Genomic DNA, 20,894 nt, shown 5'->3' with positions numbered 1-20,894 from the left:
TTTGTCCCGCCCACGGGCGCTCGGCCTCTCTGGGCCTGGTAGGCAGTGGGCGGTTACCGGAGGCTCAGTTTTTCAGCATCAGATTGGGTGATCTGTCTGAGCCTGTGTTCCTGTTAGATTGACATCGAAATAAGCCAATCACCGATCTTTTCGTATCGGCATCCGTGGGAGCACTTTCAATTCTCAATGAGAATTTCTCATTATGTTCTAAATTGAACTGGAGACGACTTCTAATCATTTTAGCGACACTCTCTTTGTTGAAAACGAAAAGCGACGAATTAATCTTTTATTACTGCTGGGTTTTAGCGTGCGTGTGTGTGTGTGTGTGTGTGTGTGTGTGTGTGTGTGTGTGTGTGTGTGTGTGTGTGTGTGTGTGTGTGTGTGTGATGAATGGAATTACGCATCGGTGTGAAATTGTAAAAGAAGGCTGTGTGTAGAAAAAACAAATCTGAAACTGGATTTAGGAGTGGCTCAATACTGGCTGGCCATATTCGGGCCGGAGTTGGAAATTGATTTCTGGCCCAAATACTCCACTCCACAACCGGCCCTCATCTGGTTTGCCAGAGTCAAGCCAGTGCCTCCTTTGCCACGCCTGGGCCGTGTTCGGCCCACATGCGTTATGCCATTGCCGACACCAGGCCAGCTGTGCCGGCTTCATGCCGAAGCCGGGCCAGATGCCTTTGCTGACTGGGAAGCTTTGAACTACGACAACAGCTCAGCAAGCCCAGCAGACACGCCGATCGAAGTCAGACGGACACGTTTTTCTGATAATCTGGGTGTTTTCCTTTTTGCCCAAGTAAATGTTTAGGCCAGATGCCTTTGCTGACTGGGAAGCTTTGAACTACGACAACAGCTCAGCAAGCCCAGCAGACACGACGATCGAAGTCAGACGGACACGTTTTTCTGATAATCTGGGTGTTTTCCTTTTTGCCCAAGTAAATGTTTTTATTCGAGCCAGGGCGAGGTCTGGCTTGTTTCGGCAGGCGGCATCGCGTCACTCGACGCACTTCCTTATAAACACAGTTTGGCGGGCTTTTGCGGCGTCGACGCAGCCTGGACTGCGTCGACGCAGCCTGGACTGTGTCGACGCAGTTCATGTGTTGGTGACATTATCGTCACGGAGCAGCACACGCACCAACACGTGGATTGCTCTGTGAGCTCAACGCATGCGTCGACGCATCGGTGTTGCTGGACCCATCGCTAGCTCAATTGTTTGATCTTGCTTTTGGTTTTTCGTGTGAATTGGACTCTTGTCATTTCGTCTGCTTTCTCAGTGTCTCATTACCTTGCCTTTACCAAGCGCCTTTTGTTGATTCTTCATTTATTTCCTGGATCCTTGTAACCAGCGTTTTCTGTTTTGGACTTTGTCGGTTTTGCGTTTTTGATAATAAACATTTTTGTTGTCGCATTTTGTCTGTGTCTGCAATTTGTTGGGGGAAGAGCGCCCACCTCTCCCCCGCGTGTTCGTTGAATTTCGGACGAGGAGAATGTTGGTTCTTCAAATAAAGGCTGGAGTCGATGAACAGTTCCTTCGAAGCTTTTAATAACAGAATATTCCGGGCACCCGCAAATTACAGACAATGGCTGCGCGTCACGAGTGCGAAGCAGGAAGAGATTCACATCATTTTTATACCATCAGAAGGGCGGTACTGAGACACAAAGTGTGATATCATAACTTTCGTTTCTCCTCAACCGATTCTCAGTTTGTATCAACTAGCGCATTCCAATGTTTGTGCGTCTTCAGCAGGGAGTATTCCAATTCCAGGTGATGGTTGTTACAAAGACGCAAAGCTACCCTACAGGCATGGGAAAGTTATACAGCATGACCAAATATGTGCGGAGTACAAACTAAATATGAGCAGAATACAGACTTCAAATTCTGGGATCTGAAACATTATTCGGTTCATTTTGAATCTGACAGGCCAAAGCGCTCACCATTCTGGACCAGTCAGAGACCTTTTTGAGGTGGTTTACCATTGTCACGTTTGCGAGATGGTGGTGGACCCCAAAAAGCAGGCAAGAGGGAGGAACTGGGTGTACTTGAAGAATTGTATTAAAACACAGAGAACTAAATCCTAAACAAAGTCCTAACAACAAAACCAAAGTATCAAACAAAAATCATGACTGAAGATAAAACATAACAATGACCTAAACATGACTGAAACAAACATGACAGCAGCCAACAAACAGCAACAAACAATGACCCGACAATGAGTGGTCGGGCGGGAGTCCTTTTATGCCACTAATTACCTAACGACCAACAGGTGTGCAGCTGCAGGGGGAGACCTACAGTGCTACCTGTTGGTCCCAAACCGAATCATGACAACCATTGAGTTCAATTCCTCTGACTTAGCTGTATCTTGATAAGGTTGGCATAGCTCAGGGTCACCCTAAGGTGGAGAGAGTCCACCCTCTTGTCTCCAGGGATGAATCCCTGCGTACTAGAACTGAGGGTGTAGTAGAAACTGGCCGAAAGAAGCGATCTAACGACGATTGCACAGTTTTCTTCAGTAGCACTGTATGGCATCATTCATTTGATTTGCAACCTTTGTGCAACGTTCAATATTTGGGTCTTGCTGCTCGAAGAGTGCGATGGCTTTATCTATGAGCGAAAACCCCTCGGCCAAGAGTTCCGTCTCGAACTTCCTCTTGGGCACAGGCGTTTCCTCCTCCTCTTACAGCGCCTCACATCGGTATTAGTGGCGGAAAGAAGCACTACAGTACTCGGAAAAAGGCGCGCAATACAAAATCTAACTTACAGTATCTCTGTCCGAGAACATTTTTCGACATACCTGTACCCGCAAAAATGTTCTTATGTACCGTTGTTCGTAACTCGAATGTTCGTAAGTCGGGGAGCGTCTGTATTGTTGATCTTGCTACTGCTGTTGCTCAAGTGTTCTTTTTTCTAGACCTCTCGCTCTCGTTGTGTTTGTTCTGATTCTCTGGGTTCTATGTTTTTGTAAGTATAGTTTTAGTTTTGTTATTCGTTCTTGCTCCACGTGAATTGGAATTTTGGCATTTCATTTGGTAGTTTCGGGTTAATTTCTTCCTTGCCTTTTGCAAGCGCTTTGGGTTATACTGTAGTATTGTTTTTCTTTCCCTGGTCATTATTTGAACATAGATTTCTGTTTCTACTTTGTCGGTGCGTTTTGTGTGAATAAATATTTTTGTTACGGAGTTTTGTCTGGTGTCTACCATTCTGGGATTCTAAAACATTATTCGGTTCGTTTCGAACTGTGACAGCATGCTAATCAGACACCAGCTGCCAACTAGAATCTGCAATCCCCCCAAGCCTGAGCGCCACCCCGTTCCTGGTACTGCAGGGTCTAGTAAATAACCTATGCAGCTGGGAGGAGGACACTAAGGACTGGAAGAGAGACACCGCCAGCTCCAAGTACAAGCCTGCTTCTACTGTGGCCATCAGGGTCACCGAGTCTCCAATTGTTCGACGCGGCCTCCACACCCATCACACCCATCCACTCATGTGGGCAACTGTGATTCGGACACCAACACCAGCACCGATCACGGACAGGTTAAAGCTGAGTCTGGGTCTTGCACACTCAAGAGGATTGAGATGGAGGGAAGAAATTTTTGGACAGGCTTAGGGTCTGCCTATTCAAGCTCTGGTGGACTCAGGCCCAGATGATTGCTCCATCGGCCCCAGTTTTTTAAAAGAATTAGATTGTCCAGTCAAAGATTGAAAGGAGGTCAAGTGTGCTCGCGATTTGAATGGGCGACTCCTGGCGGAAGTAAAACAGATCACAGGTCCATTATTGTTCAAGATATCAGGTAACCATGTCGAATATAGCCAGTTCTATACTATGCCTTCCCGAGCCGCACCATTAGTTCTCGGGTTACCTTGGTTACAAGCACATAACCCTGTCATCACGTGGGATCGCCTTGCTATTGAGAACTGGAGCCCATTTTGTTACACGCGCTGCCTACAGTCGACATAAGGGGGTAGAGAGCTTCCTCTTGATGTTCCTCCCGAATCCATCTGTTTAGACAAAGTTCCAAGTCTCTACCACAACCATCGCCAAGTATTCAGTAAAGACTGCGCTCAATCATTGCCTCCGTACCGACCTTATGATTGTGCCCTAGATTTACTGCCGAATGCCCCACTGCCAAGTTCTCAACGCTACCAAGTATCTCAACCTCAACAGAATGCATTTATGGAGTAAATCTCCAATTCATTCACTGCAGGTTTAATTCCTCCATCCAAGTCGTCCGTAAGAGCAGGGGTTTTCTTTGTTCGAGAAGAAAAATAAGTCATTACTCCCTTGCATGGATTACTGTGGCCTCAATGACATCACTATTAACAAGAAATACCCACTTCCTGAACCACACTCTGCCTTTGCACCACTACAGTCAGCGACCATATTCTCTAAATTAGATCTCCGCAGCGCTGAGCATTTGGTCAGAATTCAAGAAGGGGATGAGTGGAAAACCACCTTTAAAACAACCTTGGGTCATTTCGAATAACTAGTCATGTCATTTGTTTTCACCAATGCTGCTGCCGTTGTTCAGAACATGATTGATGTTATGAGAGATTTATTGAATATATTTTGTTTTGTATACCTGAATGACATTTTGATTTTTTTCATGGACACTCGAAGAAAACCAACACCATGTCAGAATTATCTTTCGTCTTTTCGAGCAGTGTTTTTCAAACCCTGTGAGATATTGTCAGGTGTGCCGTGGGAAATCATGCAATATGTATACCTGTGCGGTTGATCGCCTGGAAGAGTAATCATGTAGTACTCTTCCATACCGCTAGGGCGCAGCAGCCTCTAAATGCCTTATGCTTCGAGACAAGCGAGGTTTCCGACGCGAGGAAATACTGTACAACAAAAGGTATCTTTCATTTCGAATTACGTTTACTGGAGATGCAATGGCACCAATGTTCCCTCGAAGCTGCGCAACTGTGCACTGGTCGCACACTCTCAGCGCACAAGAAAACCGAGCCAGCGCAGTGAACACACTGCAAAAAAAGATATATAACTTTTTTTTTTCTGTATCAATTTGCTGCAGGGGTGGCCAACCAGTCAGAGACAAAGAGCCATTTTTTTTACTGTGTCACTGCAAACAGCCAGAAACATATGGGCATCCCGTCCTCGCGCGCACGCGCAATCACGCACAGACACACAGACACACACACACACACACACACACACACACACACACACACGTTGACTCCCCAAACCAAAATAAGAATGAACTGCGGTTCCTTTAAGTTGGAATGGCTGTCGGAGTATGTGAACAAGCAGTGAAACTGGGTGGGATATTTTCTTTTTCGAATGAGAAAGGTCTGCTCTGCAAAACATGCAATAAAGCATAAGCTGTCAGCAAATTTTCCGATGGAAAAATACGTACTAAATGGAAGCTGGACTACCTCAAACGACACATTCAGCAGAAAAGTCATTTGAATGATGTTGGAATTCTACAAAGACTCAAGATAGGAAAAGGGATTGGTACAATATTCCGGGAGAGCGCAAACGACCGGGAGAAAAAGAACCGGCTGTCTCACAGAAAAAAAAAATCCGACCCTGAGCAAGTTAAAGTTCTAATTGACTATATTTTACTTGCCATTAAAACTAATGCACCAAATATTGGATTTATGTTGATTTGATTCCTTTTCAATGTGTTATAATTCATTCATTCATTCATTTTCCGAACCACTTTATCCTCACTAGGGTCACGGGAGGTGCTGGAGCCTATTCCAGCTGTCTTCGGGCAGTAGGCGGGGGACACCCTGCATCGGTTGCCAGCTACATAAAATTACAACTAATTACTTTAGTTGATCATTGAAATGAAGAACTCGAGGATTTATGCATCCCAGCTAAGAGGTAGAACGAAAAGGCACTGTCAAAGTATCCATACCCTCAGATGTGCAATGAATACTCATTTGATATTGAACATTGAATGAATCATTCATTCATTCATTTTCCGAACCGCTTTATCCTCACAAGGGTTGCAGGGGTGCTGGAGCCTATCCCAGCTGTCTACGGGCAGTAGGCAGGGGACAGCCAATCGCAGGGCACACATAGACGAGCAACCATCCACGCCCACACTCACACCTAGGGACAATTTAGATTTAGAGTGTTCAATCAGCCTGCCATGCATGTTTTTGGAATGTGGGAGGAAACCGGAGTACCCGGAGAAAACCCACGCAAGCCCGCGGAAAACATGCAAACTCCACACAGGGAGGCCGGAGCTGAAATTGAACCCGGTCCCTATGCCCTGTGAAGTCGATGTACTAACCACAGGACCACCGGGCCGCCATTTGTTATAATATTGCGTTAATTTTAAATGTCAAAAAAACACTTATATGAACAATATAACACTTAATTGTTAAAATAAGCTTTTTTAACATTTTCAGGTGAAGGCACATTCATCCATCCCCCGTTGGTTGGTTAGCATTCTGAAGAGAGATTCACGTGTAAACACAGACTTGCTGTTGTTTCCCGTGTCTTTAATAGTTCTGATAGATAACTGGTGATAAATTACTGGTGGAAAATAATTCATTACCATCAACATTTTCTAAAGCATCTGGATTATCTCTAAATATTGAAAAAAGTGAACAACTTCTGCTTCATACTGACACATCTGTTGTTTCAATGGAAGTTAAATCTGCAACAATAAACCTAGGATTAACAATATCAAAGTATGTTAGTAGAAGAGAAGACATAAATATTGCTCACCATATACTGTACTAGGCATGAAAAAGTCATTTCATTGCTGGTTCAGTAGAGACCTTACTATTTTTGGCAGAATGACATCAAAAGTGGAAGGTATTTCCAAACTGATTCACCCTCGTCATTCTCTGTAGATGTATCTCCGATAGAAATATTAAACAATGGATTCTATCAAATACATGGCAGGCTTGGTAACAAGGCACAGGTACACCTCCAGAAGAGGCACACTCTCCACTCCAGCTGTTGCTGAAAATAAAAAAAAAAGACAGAGCAAAACCATGACAATAACAACGGTGGTATTAAAGCTCCAGAATTTGAATCTATGATTCGTACATTTAGAGTGAATTGGATCAAAGCTTTTCTGTCGCAGCCTAACTCCATGTGGTTCCACATTCCAAGGTTTTGTTTTAGAAGATTAAAGGTTTGGATTTTATTCTGAAATGTGGTGTTGAGGTATACAGAATCCCGATTAAATTGTCTAATTTTTAAAACTACTTTTTTTCTGGAAAATTATATTTGCCCACAACTTTTCTCCTCATAAGACAGTTTTATGAAACAATAGCCTCCTGACTACCAGTAGTTCAAATTTGTCCTCTGTAGAGGACATTTGTGAACCTAAATATCTCCCACCCAGTGCCTCCAATCGCATTAACTCCTTTTGTTACTCTAAAGAGGACATTCAGTGCTTTCCAATGATACCAAATTTGTAGGGGTTAGAAAAAGTAAGAAAATGGCCTCCCTCAGTGCAAGCACTTTTTATGGGAAGAGGAAAATAATACTTTTTATCGATCACATTTTGCCTTGAAATGCTGTTGGCATTTTAATTATAAGACTCTTATGAACACGTTAAAGTGTTGTTTGAGTTGTTTTAAGTGTATTTGAGCCTGTTTAAAAAATGTAGTGGGATTTCAAAAATTTCTTTTGGAGGAGTCCAATTACTTCACATAGATTGGGGAATGTCAAAATAAATGTGATTGGACAACATTTTTTTTCCTGGTAGTCAGGAGGATAGGAGGAATTACAATGAAAAGGATATCACTCTTTAAAAACATTTGGTTTGAGAAGGGCGTCGTATTTGTAACTCACTTAATCGACAGCTAAGGGACCTTTTGGAATTCTACACTCTTTAAGGGAAAATATCAGTTGAATTGTTCTGAAAGAGTAAAACAAAATATGTAACGTCATGCCTTTGCCTTTGATTCATTTAATTAAGTTTTTTTTAAATATACAATTATGCTTCAAGAGTATTTTCAAGACTGTTGATTGAAGAGTATATTTTCTCTGATGAAAAATGTCATAAAGAGTTGATTGGTAAGGCCAAAATATTTCATGATTATGGTAGAGTTCGGCAAGGTTCAAATGTTGCAAAGTAAGTCACTACAAAGCATTTACGAACTATAAAAAAAAATGGCCCGTTTTGCCTCAAGTCAAACAAACACATTTTAAAATCATCAATAAGATCTGTCCTGTGGCAAAATTTGTTAAGAAAAGATTTAAATTTGACATAGAGAACTGTTCCTTCTGCCATAATCATGATGAAACTCTGATTTGCTTGTTCTTCGCTTTTGGTCTGATATTTAAAAAATGGTTGTTGTTGAAAATTAATAATTTTCCATAGTTTGAATTATCTCATTTTTTTATGGAGTTATTTTATTTATGGATGACTGTCTTCGAGTTTTCCGTTTTGCACTTGATTAATATACTTTTGTTGATGAGTAAATACCATATACATTGTGCCAAATGGAGAACTAGTAAGCACTCCTACTCGGGAATTATGACTGACTTTAAAATATTTTTCATTATGCCTTAAGAAAATAGAAACAAGCAATTCTGCGAGGAAAATATGTACAGACATTGCTAAATATCTATTGTTTTGCTCTTTTAATTATGCTAGTGTTTTTGATTTTTTATGCCAAATGTTTACTTATGAATTCCATTTGTTTGTTGTTTTATTTGTTTTATATATTTATTTTAGTGTTCATATTGTTACCAAAGTTGTATTATCCCAGTGTTTATATTTTCAATGTACCAAAAGTTATTTAAAAGTTATTTAATCCTAATTCAATTAATATCTTAAATGTTCTCATTTTATAGATTATCATTTTTAAAGATAATGCCAAATATTAGACGAGTCACGAGAGGGCATTTCAGACGAATCTTTTAGCACTGTTTGCGCAGGCATGACGAGTGTTGTGCCATAGTAGTTGCCGTAGTTAGTGATCAGAGATGGCCAACCTCCTGCGCATGCTCGTTTTACATCGTGGAGGGGCCCAAGATCATGGCTGTGTCCGAATTCACAGGTTGGGTCCTCCGAAAGCCGGCTTTTCGTTTGGGTGACGTCACTTCCTGCACAAGATGGACACACGTAGTGTCCAAACTTTATGCAGTCCACGGAGTCTGCATGACGTAGGACCCTTTGAGGACGTTGATACTTCGCCTGTGAATTTGGACACAGCCTCCGTCTTGACAACGATATCGACAAAGAAGAAGAAAAAGAAGAAGAAGAAGAAGAAGAAGAAGAAGAAGAAGAAGAAGAAGAAGAAGAAGAAGAAGAAGAAGAAGAAGAAGAAGAAGAAGAAGAAGAAGAAGAAGAAGAAGAAGAAGAAGAAGAAAGAAGAAGAAAAGAAGAAGAAGAAGAAGAAGAAGAAGAAGAAAATTGAAGATAGAAACGGAAATGGCAGACCGTGGAAACGTGGAGGACGTCCGTAATCGCGTTATTTTAGGAGAATTTTGCGTGAGAAATGTAAGTTATGTTTACGTTTTGCCGTATGAATTCCCCGTTTTCCACGTTAAGTAAAACAATTGAATTTTATGTTAGTTCGGCAAGTAAAGTATGAAAATGGTACTGGTAATACTCGTTGCAACATTCGTCAAAACATTGTTTCTTATGCTCTTGTAAATCTAAATTCCTAAATAAATGTTCAATGCACTACTGCTTAGCACAGTTTATTACCAGCATTTTCGTCTTTTTTTCCTTGCATCTCAACATTCACACCCAATTTCTAAGGGATTGCAAATTTTAATTTTACACAAAATCTCAGCATCAGTGCACTCTCTCTCTTTCTCTCTCTCTCTCTCTCTCTCTCTCTCTCTCTCTCTCTCTCTATCTCCACGTGTGTATATGACCTTTAAATGTTTGCTTAACATTGTCACAATGTACATATAATAATTTACTAAGCTTACGGATACACTTGTTCACTTCAGGTTCACACAACTGATTTCCCTGGAAACTACCCTGGCTATAATGACACTTGGGATATGCAGAAATTCCAGAAGGTACATAAATAGTAATTATGTTTTATGATTACTGAATGGATTTGTGTATGGGTGGTTCTTAGTAAGTATGGTCCAAGAGTGTGACATGAGAGCCATGTTTTTTTATTGAATTTGCATGACCAATGAAAAGGATGTCACACTTGACACATAGTTAACACATTGTAGAATTAAAAGAAAAAAAATAGTTTAAAAAAATGGTAATATCGTATTTTACAGCGATTCCATTTAACTTTCAGTTCAGTTTATATCAGGTCGTCCCGCTGGAAGTATCAGAGATGAAAGTCCTCCGGATTTTCCCGGAATTCCGGGTTTTTCAAATTTTTATGAAAATTTCTCCGGAGAATTGAGGAAAATAAAATAAATAATAAAATTAATCCGGATATTAGTTGACAACATTGAACGAAGACGCGTTTGAGTTCGTTGTATTGCTTTCACGAGCGTAGCCATATTGAGGCACTAACACTAGTAACAGTAAAGAGATTTTTGTTTGTGTAATAACGACAGAAGACATGATGGCGTTTGACTTATGGTTTAGTAGAACGAATGGCAACTCGCAACAACAGTAGCAAGCGTCATTTTGCCTCTTGGGTTATACCATCTCAACTAGAACGTGGGGGATAGTCCCCAAACAATTTTCGTCTCTTTATAAACACACCCGCTAAACCCCAGTGGAAAGAATAAAAGAGGCCGTCAACAAGACAGTTGTCGTAAAATATATATTTGGCCAAAAAGGGAAAAACACAGATTGGCAGAAAATCGTGTCCGTCCGTTCGAGTGTCGTCTCGGCTAACTTAGCTTAGCTGTTGTCGTGTGTGACGTCATTTGCGTCGACGCTGATTGGTTGAAATCAAAAGACGCGCTTGCGTACATGTTCGCGCTGAAGCACGCACAGCAGAGAGCAGCGGAATATCGACTGCTGAGGCTCGCTTACCTTGAATGGTGTCGCCACAACAGTAATACCCTTGCCTCGCATTCTCATGGCCTCGCCATATCTTGGAGATTTCGAAATTTCGGCCCAAACGGAAGCCACAAAGGGTACACGTGTGAACACAAAAGGAAGATTAATCATTGAATGTCGAGTATTTGAATAGCGTTTTGCGTAAACTAATTCATGCGTGTGTGTGTGTGTGTGTGTGTGTGTGTGTGTGTGTGTGTGTATTTATTTATTTATTTATTCTGGAATTTTCAGAAAAGTCCACTTTCATCTCTGAAGTATACAGCAAATTGCAGTTGTAGATAGGGTTGGTTATCAACTCAGATTTCCAAAACGATTTGATACAATTTATGATTCACTTTTACTAATTTTTGATTCAGTTCAGGATTTCGGGCAGTACCAATTTTACTTTCATATGGAAGACATTCTCAGAAGAAGCATTGCTGAAAATAGTAGAAACTTTTTGCTCTAACTTGGTGCATTTGTAAAATATTAATATTTACATTAAGAATTAAATCCAATACGGTTACATTAATCATGTACGTTTTATTGAATGTGACCAGATCAAAACGATAAATAATAATGTAAATCAATTTGAGCTACCCGCCAAGCTGTGTAAAAAACAAAATAAATAAATAAAAAGTGGCAAAAACATACTGTATTCATCGCATTAAACATTCCATGAACTGTCTCGCAAAGTTTGAGTCCATTGCTGTCTTTGTATTTTTTTTAAACCAAGAAAACTTCCAGACATTTGCCTTCAAGCCTTTCGTAGCTGATTTCAGTGCTTCTGCCATGTTGTGTTTACACGCTACTCTTGAGTAGTGATGAGATCTTGCGTGACGTGCGAAGTCACTTGAATTTATGGGAAAAACATGTATTAAAAGGTTAGGTTTATGGTTTTCTGAATCGATATGAGACTATGAAAAGGAAAATCGATTCGACTAATCCATCCATCTATCCATTATCTGAACCGCTTATGTTCAATTTTAAACTCAGCCCTAATAGTAGATCATGAGTGCCACCTCTTGGAAACAAATGAACCTAACCTTTTTTGTTTTTCTTTTTTTGGCGACGTATTATCATCATATCATGGACAGCATGTTCCTCGATGAAGTATTTTGTTGCTTTGACATTCTGCCAGTCCATTGGTAATAGCTGGTTTTAAATCTGATCCATTTTAAGGGTCGAATGGCCTCTTCATTGCATGGCTGTGTAGTCATATATGAAGGGGAAGTGGCCACGATGGCTATTTTTCACCACTAAAAATACATTCACGGGCAAACAACAGCACATATCTCAGTCAAGTTATTCATTTTATGTCTTCAGAATACCTTGAGTATTGTGAGCAGTGAAATCTGGTGATTGATCGTAAAGGGGAGAAAATAATGACTCTCAAGGATGGGTCAGCGTTTTACCACTCGGTTGGACCACACTTTCTGAGAAACCCATACAGAAAATAAGTGTATGGATGTGTGTATGACTAAATCCACCTTTTAGAGCATGTTACTAAGCTGTTCCTAAAAACACCTTTGCAGATTCACAGATGATTGTCTGTATCGTCTCCCTTTCAAGCACTGTCACCTGCACGCATTGATAGGAAAGAGGCCGGCATGTGGCATAAAAGATCATTTCACGTACCGTACTTTCTGGACTACTAGTCGCTCCTGAGTATAAGTCGCACCAGCCATAAAATGCAAAATAACGCAGATAAAAACATAAGTCGCACTGGAGTATAAGTCGTAATTTTGGGGGAAATTTATTTGATAAAATCCAACACCAAGAACAGCCATGTCAACTTGAAAGGCAAATAAAAATAGAGAACAACAGGCTGAATAAGTGTAAGATATGCTAACGTAACTTGAGGCATAAAATACGAACTGAGAACGTGCCTGGTATGTTCACGTCACACATTAAGAGTTATTCAGATAACGGTAGCATAAAGGACATCCTAACAAGTTTACCAAACTATCAGTGTCTCTCCACATCACTAAATCCAATGAAATCCTCATCCTCTGTGTCACTTTTAAACAACTCCGCAGGTAAAAGATGCAGCGCTTCCTCTTCTACATCGCTTATGTCGGCCTCATGGTCGATTTATCAACTTAGGCATAGCGCGCCCTCTTGGGGTTTAATGTGAAAATAACGTGAAATGATATAATACACTAATGTGTTAATAATTTCATACATAAATCGCTCCAGAGTATAAATCGCACTGGAAAAAAATGTGACATATAGTCCGGAAAATACGGTATTTGAGGCAGCGATGTCATACACTCCACGTGCTTGATGGCGCCTTCGTTCCGACGTCGTGACCACACTAAACCGTCAGATGGGTTAATAATATGGCCCAGTCCGAACAGGGCCAGGTCCCATTTGTGCATTTGCTAAATACAGTGTGGACAGTCAGTCCTGTATATTGGATTTGAGGAGGAATCTGAATGGAATCAGATATGCCTACAATGTGAACACAGTGTTACTGTTTACATTGAAGCTTGAAAATAACCCATTTGTGCCTTACTGACGCTCATGGGTGAGAAGGCGTCTTGCAGCGTTTGCTTTCGGAATAAAATCTGATCTTTAATAATCTTAATAATGCATTTGATTTCTGTGGTGCTTTTCTGGACACTGGGCACTCATTTAGGAAACTTTTTCAACTTTTTCAACATATTTCCTAGTTATTCGCTGTTTGTGTTTTGGATCACATCACATTGGGGTAGGGCTAGATAAGTTTTTTACTTCTTCCTACTCCTTTGAACATAATAATTGTGTTGTATGATGACTGATTTCTCTTTCCTTTTTACTATTTTACTTACCTTACTTTCTGTGAATTTATTACTGTATATGTTTTTATGTTAATCATATATAACAAATAAATAACAATAAACAACAAACAAACAAACATGATATGGGCTTTTATGTTTCCGTTAAGTAAGTGAGAGGACCTGCTTGCCCCGGTTGCTTTTGTTGTGCAGAGGAGACAGGGGGGTGTACTGTATTGCAATAATTACATACTCACATGTTTTGCAGCACTTCAGAATTGATGTTGGAGAGCTCACTGAAAACTTGATGGAGTTTGACATGGCGGGGGTCGATGCAGCTATCGCCAATGCTTTCAGAAGGATCTTACTAGCAGAGGTTTGTTTCCTAGATGCAGTTTCATGATTCCATATGAAATCGTTTTTGCTCTACAGTAAAGTAATACAGATTTCCGATTGATTTATCTTCTCTTTAGTGATCAAAATGACCATCTTACAATATATTCACAAAGTTTTAAAGGAAAAAAAATGCAAAGAAAGTAGAGATGCATGAATAGTACCTAAAGTATCCTTTTAGCTTGGGACACTGCAGAGGCAAAACCAAAATCTTGGGTTTCATATTTCTGACACATGGCAGTAATCCAATGGCTCTACAAGAAGAGGTTCAAGCTTTCTCCATCATGTAACTTTATCTTGCTCAAAACTGCTCTTTAAAAGGGTATATTTGCTGACTGAAAGATGCACTTGCACATTATTACAGTTGGGTATTGGCAGGCATTGGATTCTGAAGATATGATAACCTTGAGCAAATTTTACATAGAACAGTTTCACGATATTGCAGTTCTAAAATGTAGAATTTAGAATTTTTAGGGTAAATAACGTTTTTCATTGACCCCAAACTAGTTAATGTTTAAAAAGCAAGTTGAATATTTTCTGCATCGGTAAACCTGTGCCTTGCTCAGTTAAAATGAATAATAAACTACAAAAAATTGCTAAAATCAAAATGTAGTTCTTGAAGTGAGCAAAAACTTAAGAGTTCAACAATAATATGTTAAATACTTGAATTCACGGACGGGTGGAGTAGGTGTCATGGGTGTGTTGAGAGTCTCTGCCAGGATGCAGGGGAAAGTTTCTGAAATGATATTTGCAGTGGGGTGGCCGGCTATAATTGATGTACGGATAAGAGACAGTGACACTGAAGAAACGAAAGGAAGTAGAGCGGGCAGGTGGCGGAAATTAAGATCTTGAGGTGTTCTTTAGGAGTCACCAGGATGGATAGGATTCGAAATGAGCTCATTCGAAGGACAGCCAAAGTTAGATATTTTGGAGCAAAAGCTAGAAAGAGGATGGCAACCTCTCAGTGCAGAAGTACCATGTTTGATTCCATTCGACAGAACCTCTGCCACGGAGGTTAAGACACACCCGACTCAACATATCAATTGGTTATGACATACCCGCTTGGCCGTCACTGGCATTTTGTGCACAATTAAAAAACTTATACTTTATACTTACACTAATTTTGTTGACTTTTTCTGCTTTAATAAATGTGTTTTTTTAATGTCTTGAAGTTGTAAAAAAAAAAAAAAGAAAATCATATTTTTATTTTTCACTAATGAAGGGTTCGGTGAATGTGCATATGAACTGGTTGGATTCGTACCTATAACAAGGTTAAGAACCACTGACAGATACGAATGGCCTGCACAAGATGCCTGCCTAAGAGCAGGATGATGGATGTAGTGAGGGAAGACAGGGGGGCAGGTTGTGTTATAGGATAGACTTCGATGGGAAAGGAGGACACTCTGTGGCGACTCCTAATGGGACAAGCTGAAAAGAAGTGTTCATTGTCATGTGTTGCTTTGTGTGAGAATATCTGCTTATGCTTCCAGGTGCCCACCATGGCCATTGAAAAGGTTTTTATTTACAACAACACATCGATCGTCCAAGATGAAGTGCTGGCACAGAGATTAGGCCTCATCCCCATCAAAGCTGACCCCTCTCTGTTTGAGTACAGAAGTATTGGTAAGTCCTCATACATATCTGTGATGTTTTTTTACATTGACTTAGGAGAGCAATGCATCATTTACTTAGAGCATGCTTTTGAAATGTCTACGTCAACCGCATAATCAATGAAAAATATATAAGAGATTGGAAGTGAAGAGTTTTGTCCTCAAATGCATAACCTGACTGAATGAACCAAATTAACTGAATGACTTTGGGGCTGCCACAATTAGTCACGATGACGTCGATGATCAGAATCGACAATTAACACTTTCGTCCACAAATAATAATAACCTGTAACCTGATAACATGATCAGCTGTCCACTGTAGTAACCGCTCTCCCTGAAAGGGTTAAATGGTCAACGAGTTGTTTATTTACAGTATGGACTTCGTAAATTGCCGCTTTTTTCATGAAACTGCCTCATCTCTCGCTCCTTCTGCTGGCTGTATGCCTGTCTCTGACGCGCACGTCCAGTTGTGATTATCCAGGTCAACCGAGATGTAAATGTTGTGGGTAATGCGGTGTCATGGCTTGGCCCGCGATGTAGCAATAGAGCCTGAACTTCCGGGTGCATTTCACCAAAAATACATCATGCTATGCAAACCTCTCTTTAATGGCAGCATGTCGGTGATAATCGATCGTTGAAAAAGGAAGCACGTTGTGGCTGATTCATGATTATACTGTATTTCTGACAGAGGGACGTGTTTGGTAGCTAATATGAGCACACGCTGGCTACCGTGTGTGTTTTACGTAATGCAATGTCCCATTGCACGTTATGAGCGTCTACTCATGGATTATGGCGGCATTAGTCAGTGATGCTGGGACATCGAAAAAGGAAGCATTTTGTGGCTAGTGCCTGATTTACCATGTGTGTTTGCCGCAATTGTAAAACCATGCCCTGATTGTTATTCTAACATCTACTATGGATTATGGAGGCATTAATCACTGAATTCACGTTGATCCACAACCAAAACAGATTTTGTATGCCCGCTGTTGCCATCGAAGCAGAAATAGCACACAGTCGTGCGTGTTGCCTTCACGAGTTGGGAAATCGGAGCATTCGGAACATGACGTATTTGCCAGAAGCCATCTACGGCAACTCATAATAAAACACATAACCTAGTTTCTGAAAATATACTAATTTGTAATGCTAAAAACAATGCGTTCCTCATAATCTTTTTTTAAGGTGCATACCACATTTTGATTGTGTAGTTCAATTGAGTACAGTGAAACCTCGCTATCATGCGGTTCACCTTCCCGGGCTTCGCTGTTTCACAAATTTTTTTAGTGCAGTTTTTTTAATGCTTTTTTTTATAAACAGTGAATTGTGTTTTGCATCCTGATTGGCTAAGGGCCTGACCAACGTGAACAGTCTCCGCACCTCGTCTCTGTGCAGCTTGCCAAATTTACCTTTGCAAATTTTTGGTCTTTGGTTTCATTGTATGAGTGGCGGATGCTGGTCTGTCAAGGAGGGGAAGCTCAATTTCGGCCTACATCATAAAATGTGTCTGTTTGTTTATACGTGAATTCTACTCTCCGTTCCTTTTCAAAAAAATGAAAATGGTGCCTTCACCATAAGATCGGTGATTGGCTCATTCCACTGTCAATCAAAAAGAGATTCAGACTCAGACAGATCATTTAATCATCATGCAGAAAACCTGAGCTTCCGAGCCAGCCTATAAACGTCCACTGTCCATAGACTCCCAGAGACGCTGAGCGTCCAATGGGTGGGACAAAACCAGCATTTATCCAATGACTCGTCTCGTTTCAATGCTTTAGGACAACCTACCCTGAACTCTCTCGACGACCAGCGTCCGCGCTGTACACGCTCGGCGTCCACACAGTTTAAAGCACAGTGAAGCTGCGGGAATGAATGAGAAGAAAGTCGCGTCGTAACCAGTCATAAGAAGCTGATTCGGAACAAAAGTTGAGCGCGTTGTAGCGCATATTTAGTCAATGACATGTCCACACAATACACACACATATTTGATCACTTACTTTTTGTCATTTTAGGGGAAGCTGAGCTTCCCTTGCAGTCTTAGAGCAATCGCCTCTGCATTGTATACATAGTTCAATGTTGTATAATAACTGTAAAAAATAAAGCTGACTACTTCACGGATTTCACCTATCACAGGTTCTTTTTGGAACGTAACCCCCATGATAAATGAGGGTTCACTGTACTTTTAAAATATGCATGCTAAAATATGCATGCTTATGAAGGAAAATGAAACACTTATAAAGTTCAAATAAAACCAACATTGAAAACCAAGTCGTGTTTTTTTTGGTTTGGGTTTTTTTTTTTGGCGTGGGGCCTTTCAAGCTTTTCCATTCATTTCTTTTTTTTTAGATACTTTCATTGTATTAGTGCAACTCTGTATAGATGTTTGTGGTTCCATTTTAAACTACATTAAACATTCACATCAAAAAAATTGAAGGCCACGGTATCATGTTCAACTTTAGTTGCTCCCTCATGGATAAAAATGCCAGGAATTGTTGATGAGACGTTTATTTTTCTGGCTCATAGCTATGTTGAAGATGCACTTGTCTGTGAATGACAAACATTTCACTTGTATTGACTTTTGAGAAAAATATTTACTCTGGTAAACTTTCAGGAGATGTTTACATGCACCTGAGCCTGGGAGTTCCCAGCATTTTTTGTGAGAATTTTCATACAAAGATTTCAATTTTCAAAGATCAAAAAAAGTTTCAACATGTAAATCACCAAAGCTGTTTAATAATCATGTGCTTAAAGGCACATCGTCTATATATCACTACACTAAATGCAGATGAACAATTTTTGTATGCTATGCATAGACTTTACGTCAATCTGATCAGCTGGATCGGATCAGCCGATATTTTTGCATTTTCTGCTCTTTGCTGCTAGATATTGTACATAGTGGCACTTTTTGTTTGGGATTTTTATGTCAGAAATTTACAGGACATCTGATGTTATGGTTTTATTTTAGATAAGGAGTCCGCAGAGGACGAAGTTTCGGAAATAGACACAATTCAGCTACGCTTGAAGATTAAATGCAACAAGGATGCTAGCGCAAGCAAAGATTCTTCTGATCCACGGGAACTTTATTTAAACAGCAAAGGTAAGGTGAACAACAAAGCCACGATGGTATATTTTTTTATGCAATAAGGAATTTCAAAATGAATTCACCTTTTTATACCCAAGTTTTAACCAAGTTACTGGGCTTTCAAAGAAGTCAGAAGTCAAGTATTTTCAAGAAGTCAAGTATTTTCGAGCACTACACGCACAAGCACGTTATTTTTTAATTCAATATTCAATCATGTACATATATAAGTGGGGCCCAAACAGCAACGAGTTTTTTCTGATGGTATTATTATTATTATTATTATTCCCCTCCGCAAAGATTTGTATTTTTGAGGCCCCACACCAAAATGAAAACACCCCAAACTTTGCACTGACATTGGGCCTGTATGAATGGTGCCCCCTACCGAGGTTGACATCATCTCAACACCTGTGACAGCAACAGAAGAAATAATCAAAACTTTTTGACATGTATGATGGGGGCGGGCCATTAAATTTTGCCTTTAAAAATTCCTACCGGTACTTTAACAAAGCATTCTCGGTTTTACGTTTGACCAAGAGCTATGAAAACTGGGAGGAATAAGTAACAAACAGCCCAAGACATACATAAAAGTCTATGGAGCCAGATGCCAAACCTACCAGGAAGTCACCCATTTTGATTTACGAACAAACTCCTACAGATAGCAGTGATGAAAGTCCTCCGGATTTTCCCGGAATTCCGGATTTTCAAATTTTCATTAAAAATTCCTCCGGAAAATTGCCTAAAATTAATCCAGATATTAGTTGACAACATTGAACGAACACGCGTTTGAGTTCGTTGTTTTGCTTTCACGAGCATAGCTATGTTGAGACACGAATACTAGTAACAGTAACACCCCTCCGCTCGCATTCTAATGGCCTCGTCCATATTGGAGATTTCGAAATTTCGGCAAGAACGGAAGTCACAAAGGGTGCACGTGTGCACACAAAAGGCAGATTAATCATTGAATGTCGAGTATTTGAATAGCGTTTTGTGTAAAGTAATTTATGCGTGATCGGCCCCAGCGCAATGTTCAAACCGCTAGACAGGCAACCTGACATACGTGCAATAGACGCGAGTGTTAGGAACACGTTCAAGTGGTCCCGGCTTGAGGAAAACGACTTGAACGGAGATTTTTTGTCCGACTACATACATTCGAAAGGTCGGCAAACCTGGTAAGTCAGTTAAAATCATATATATATCCTTATACTTCCTTACTTAAATATATATACTTAAATACTTTTACTATACTGTACTTACTTAAATATATACACTTATATTATACTTACTGTACCTACAGTTTCCAGCAGCTTTTAATTTTAATTTTAATTATTGACTAATGTAAACTATATGCTGGTTTGTTGTTCCTGTTTACAAAACAAATTATCCCCAGTACACAGGTTGCAAACTCACGGGATCATTGTTTGTGGCCCGCTAAAGCAGATTACGTGCTTCTTTTTTTAATGCCACACTGTAGCAAAATTGTAAATTGTTTTCACATTTTGTAATGTGAACATATTCTTTTTTTTTTGTTTTGATCTTTTTAGCAGTTGAATTTTCCCATTTTTCTAATCTTCCTCTTTAAAAACTAGTTTTCCATCATGATGTTGCCCCACTCCTATGGATTTCTTTTAGGCCATTGCCGACTTGGTTCGATGACAACGCTGGAGACGTTTTTTTTTCGCTAGGTCGCTACCACTGCACCGCTGAACTTTTGTTGTCATGTCACCGCCTCAGCGCACCGTCACTGTCAGACAAACACAGAGAAGCTCCACCCACTCTATTTAGATGGACACGGAACACTGTAACCTTCCACACAAAATAGTTCCAAACAAGTAACAATCGCGTCAGTGGCATAAATCGCATACCTGTATGATACAGGTAACTTTGGTCTTGTCAGTGGAGCAATCTGGCAACTTTTTAAAATTAAACTTTCCATTCATAAACTCTTTAAGTATCCGTTTTCGGTGTCTCGCACTGCCGTGGCTGGCAAAACAAACGTGCGTGGAGCTATGCAGCGCGCTTGTTGTTTTGTTTCTGGCTTATCTATAGAGCAACGAAACATCCGCTGTGACGTGTGCCGCGTTAATCTCGCGAGAAAAAATTTAATCCCGTTAACATTCATTTAAATTAAAAATACCAATAAAAACTCGC

General features: G+C 40.2%; 1 protein-coding gene across 2 annotated transcripts in view; it reads left to right on the top strand.

Moving 5' to 3' along the window:
* Positions 1-9,314: 9,314 nt before the first annotated feature.
* The window catches only part of polr1c (RNA polymerase I and III subunit C), a 22,422-nt gene continuing 10,842 nt past the window's right edge, over positions 9,315-20,894 (top strand). Inside the window, exons 1-5 of one of the 2 annotated variants that reach the window (XM_019872102.1) lie at positions 9,316-9,438; positions 9,900-9,971; positions 13,936-14,043; positions 15,551-15,683; positions 18,630-18,761. In XM_019872102.1, the coding sequence (XP_019727661.1) occupies positions 9,370-9,438; positions 9,900-9,971; positions 13,936-14,043; positions 15,551-15,683; positions 18,630-18,761 (514 nt within the window). In that variant the 5' untranslated portion in view covers positions 9,316-9,369. Of the gene's footprint in view, positions 9,439-9,899; positions 9,972-13,935; positions 14,044-15,550; positions 15,684-18,629; positions 18,762-20,894 lie in introns of both variants that reach the window. The other variant, XM_019872103.1, reaches the window with a different exon arrangement.

This window comes from Hippocampus comes, unplaced genomic scaffold, assembly GCF_001891065.2.
Source record: "Hippocampus comes isolate QL1 unplaced genomic scaffold, H_comes_QL1_v1.1 scaffold269, whole genome shotgun sequence".
NCBI lineage: Eukaryota > Metazoa > Chordata > Actinopteri > Syngnathiformes > Syngnathidae > Hippocampus > Hippocampus comes.
The sequence above is the reverse complement of the archived record's forward strand: the minus strand, read 5'-3'. Positions and strand labels throughout refer to the sequence as shown.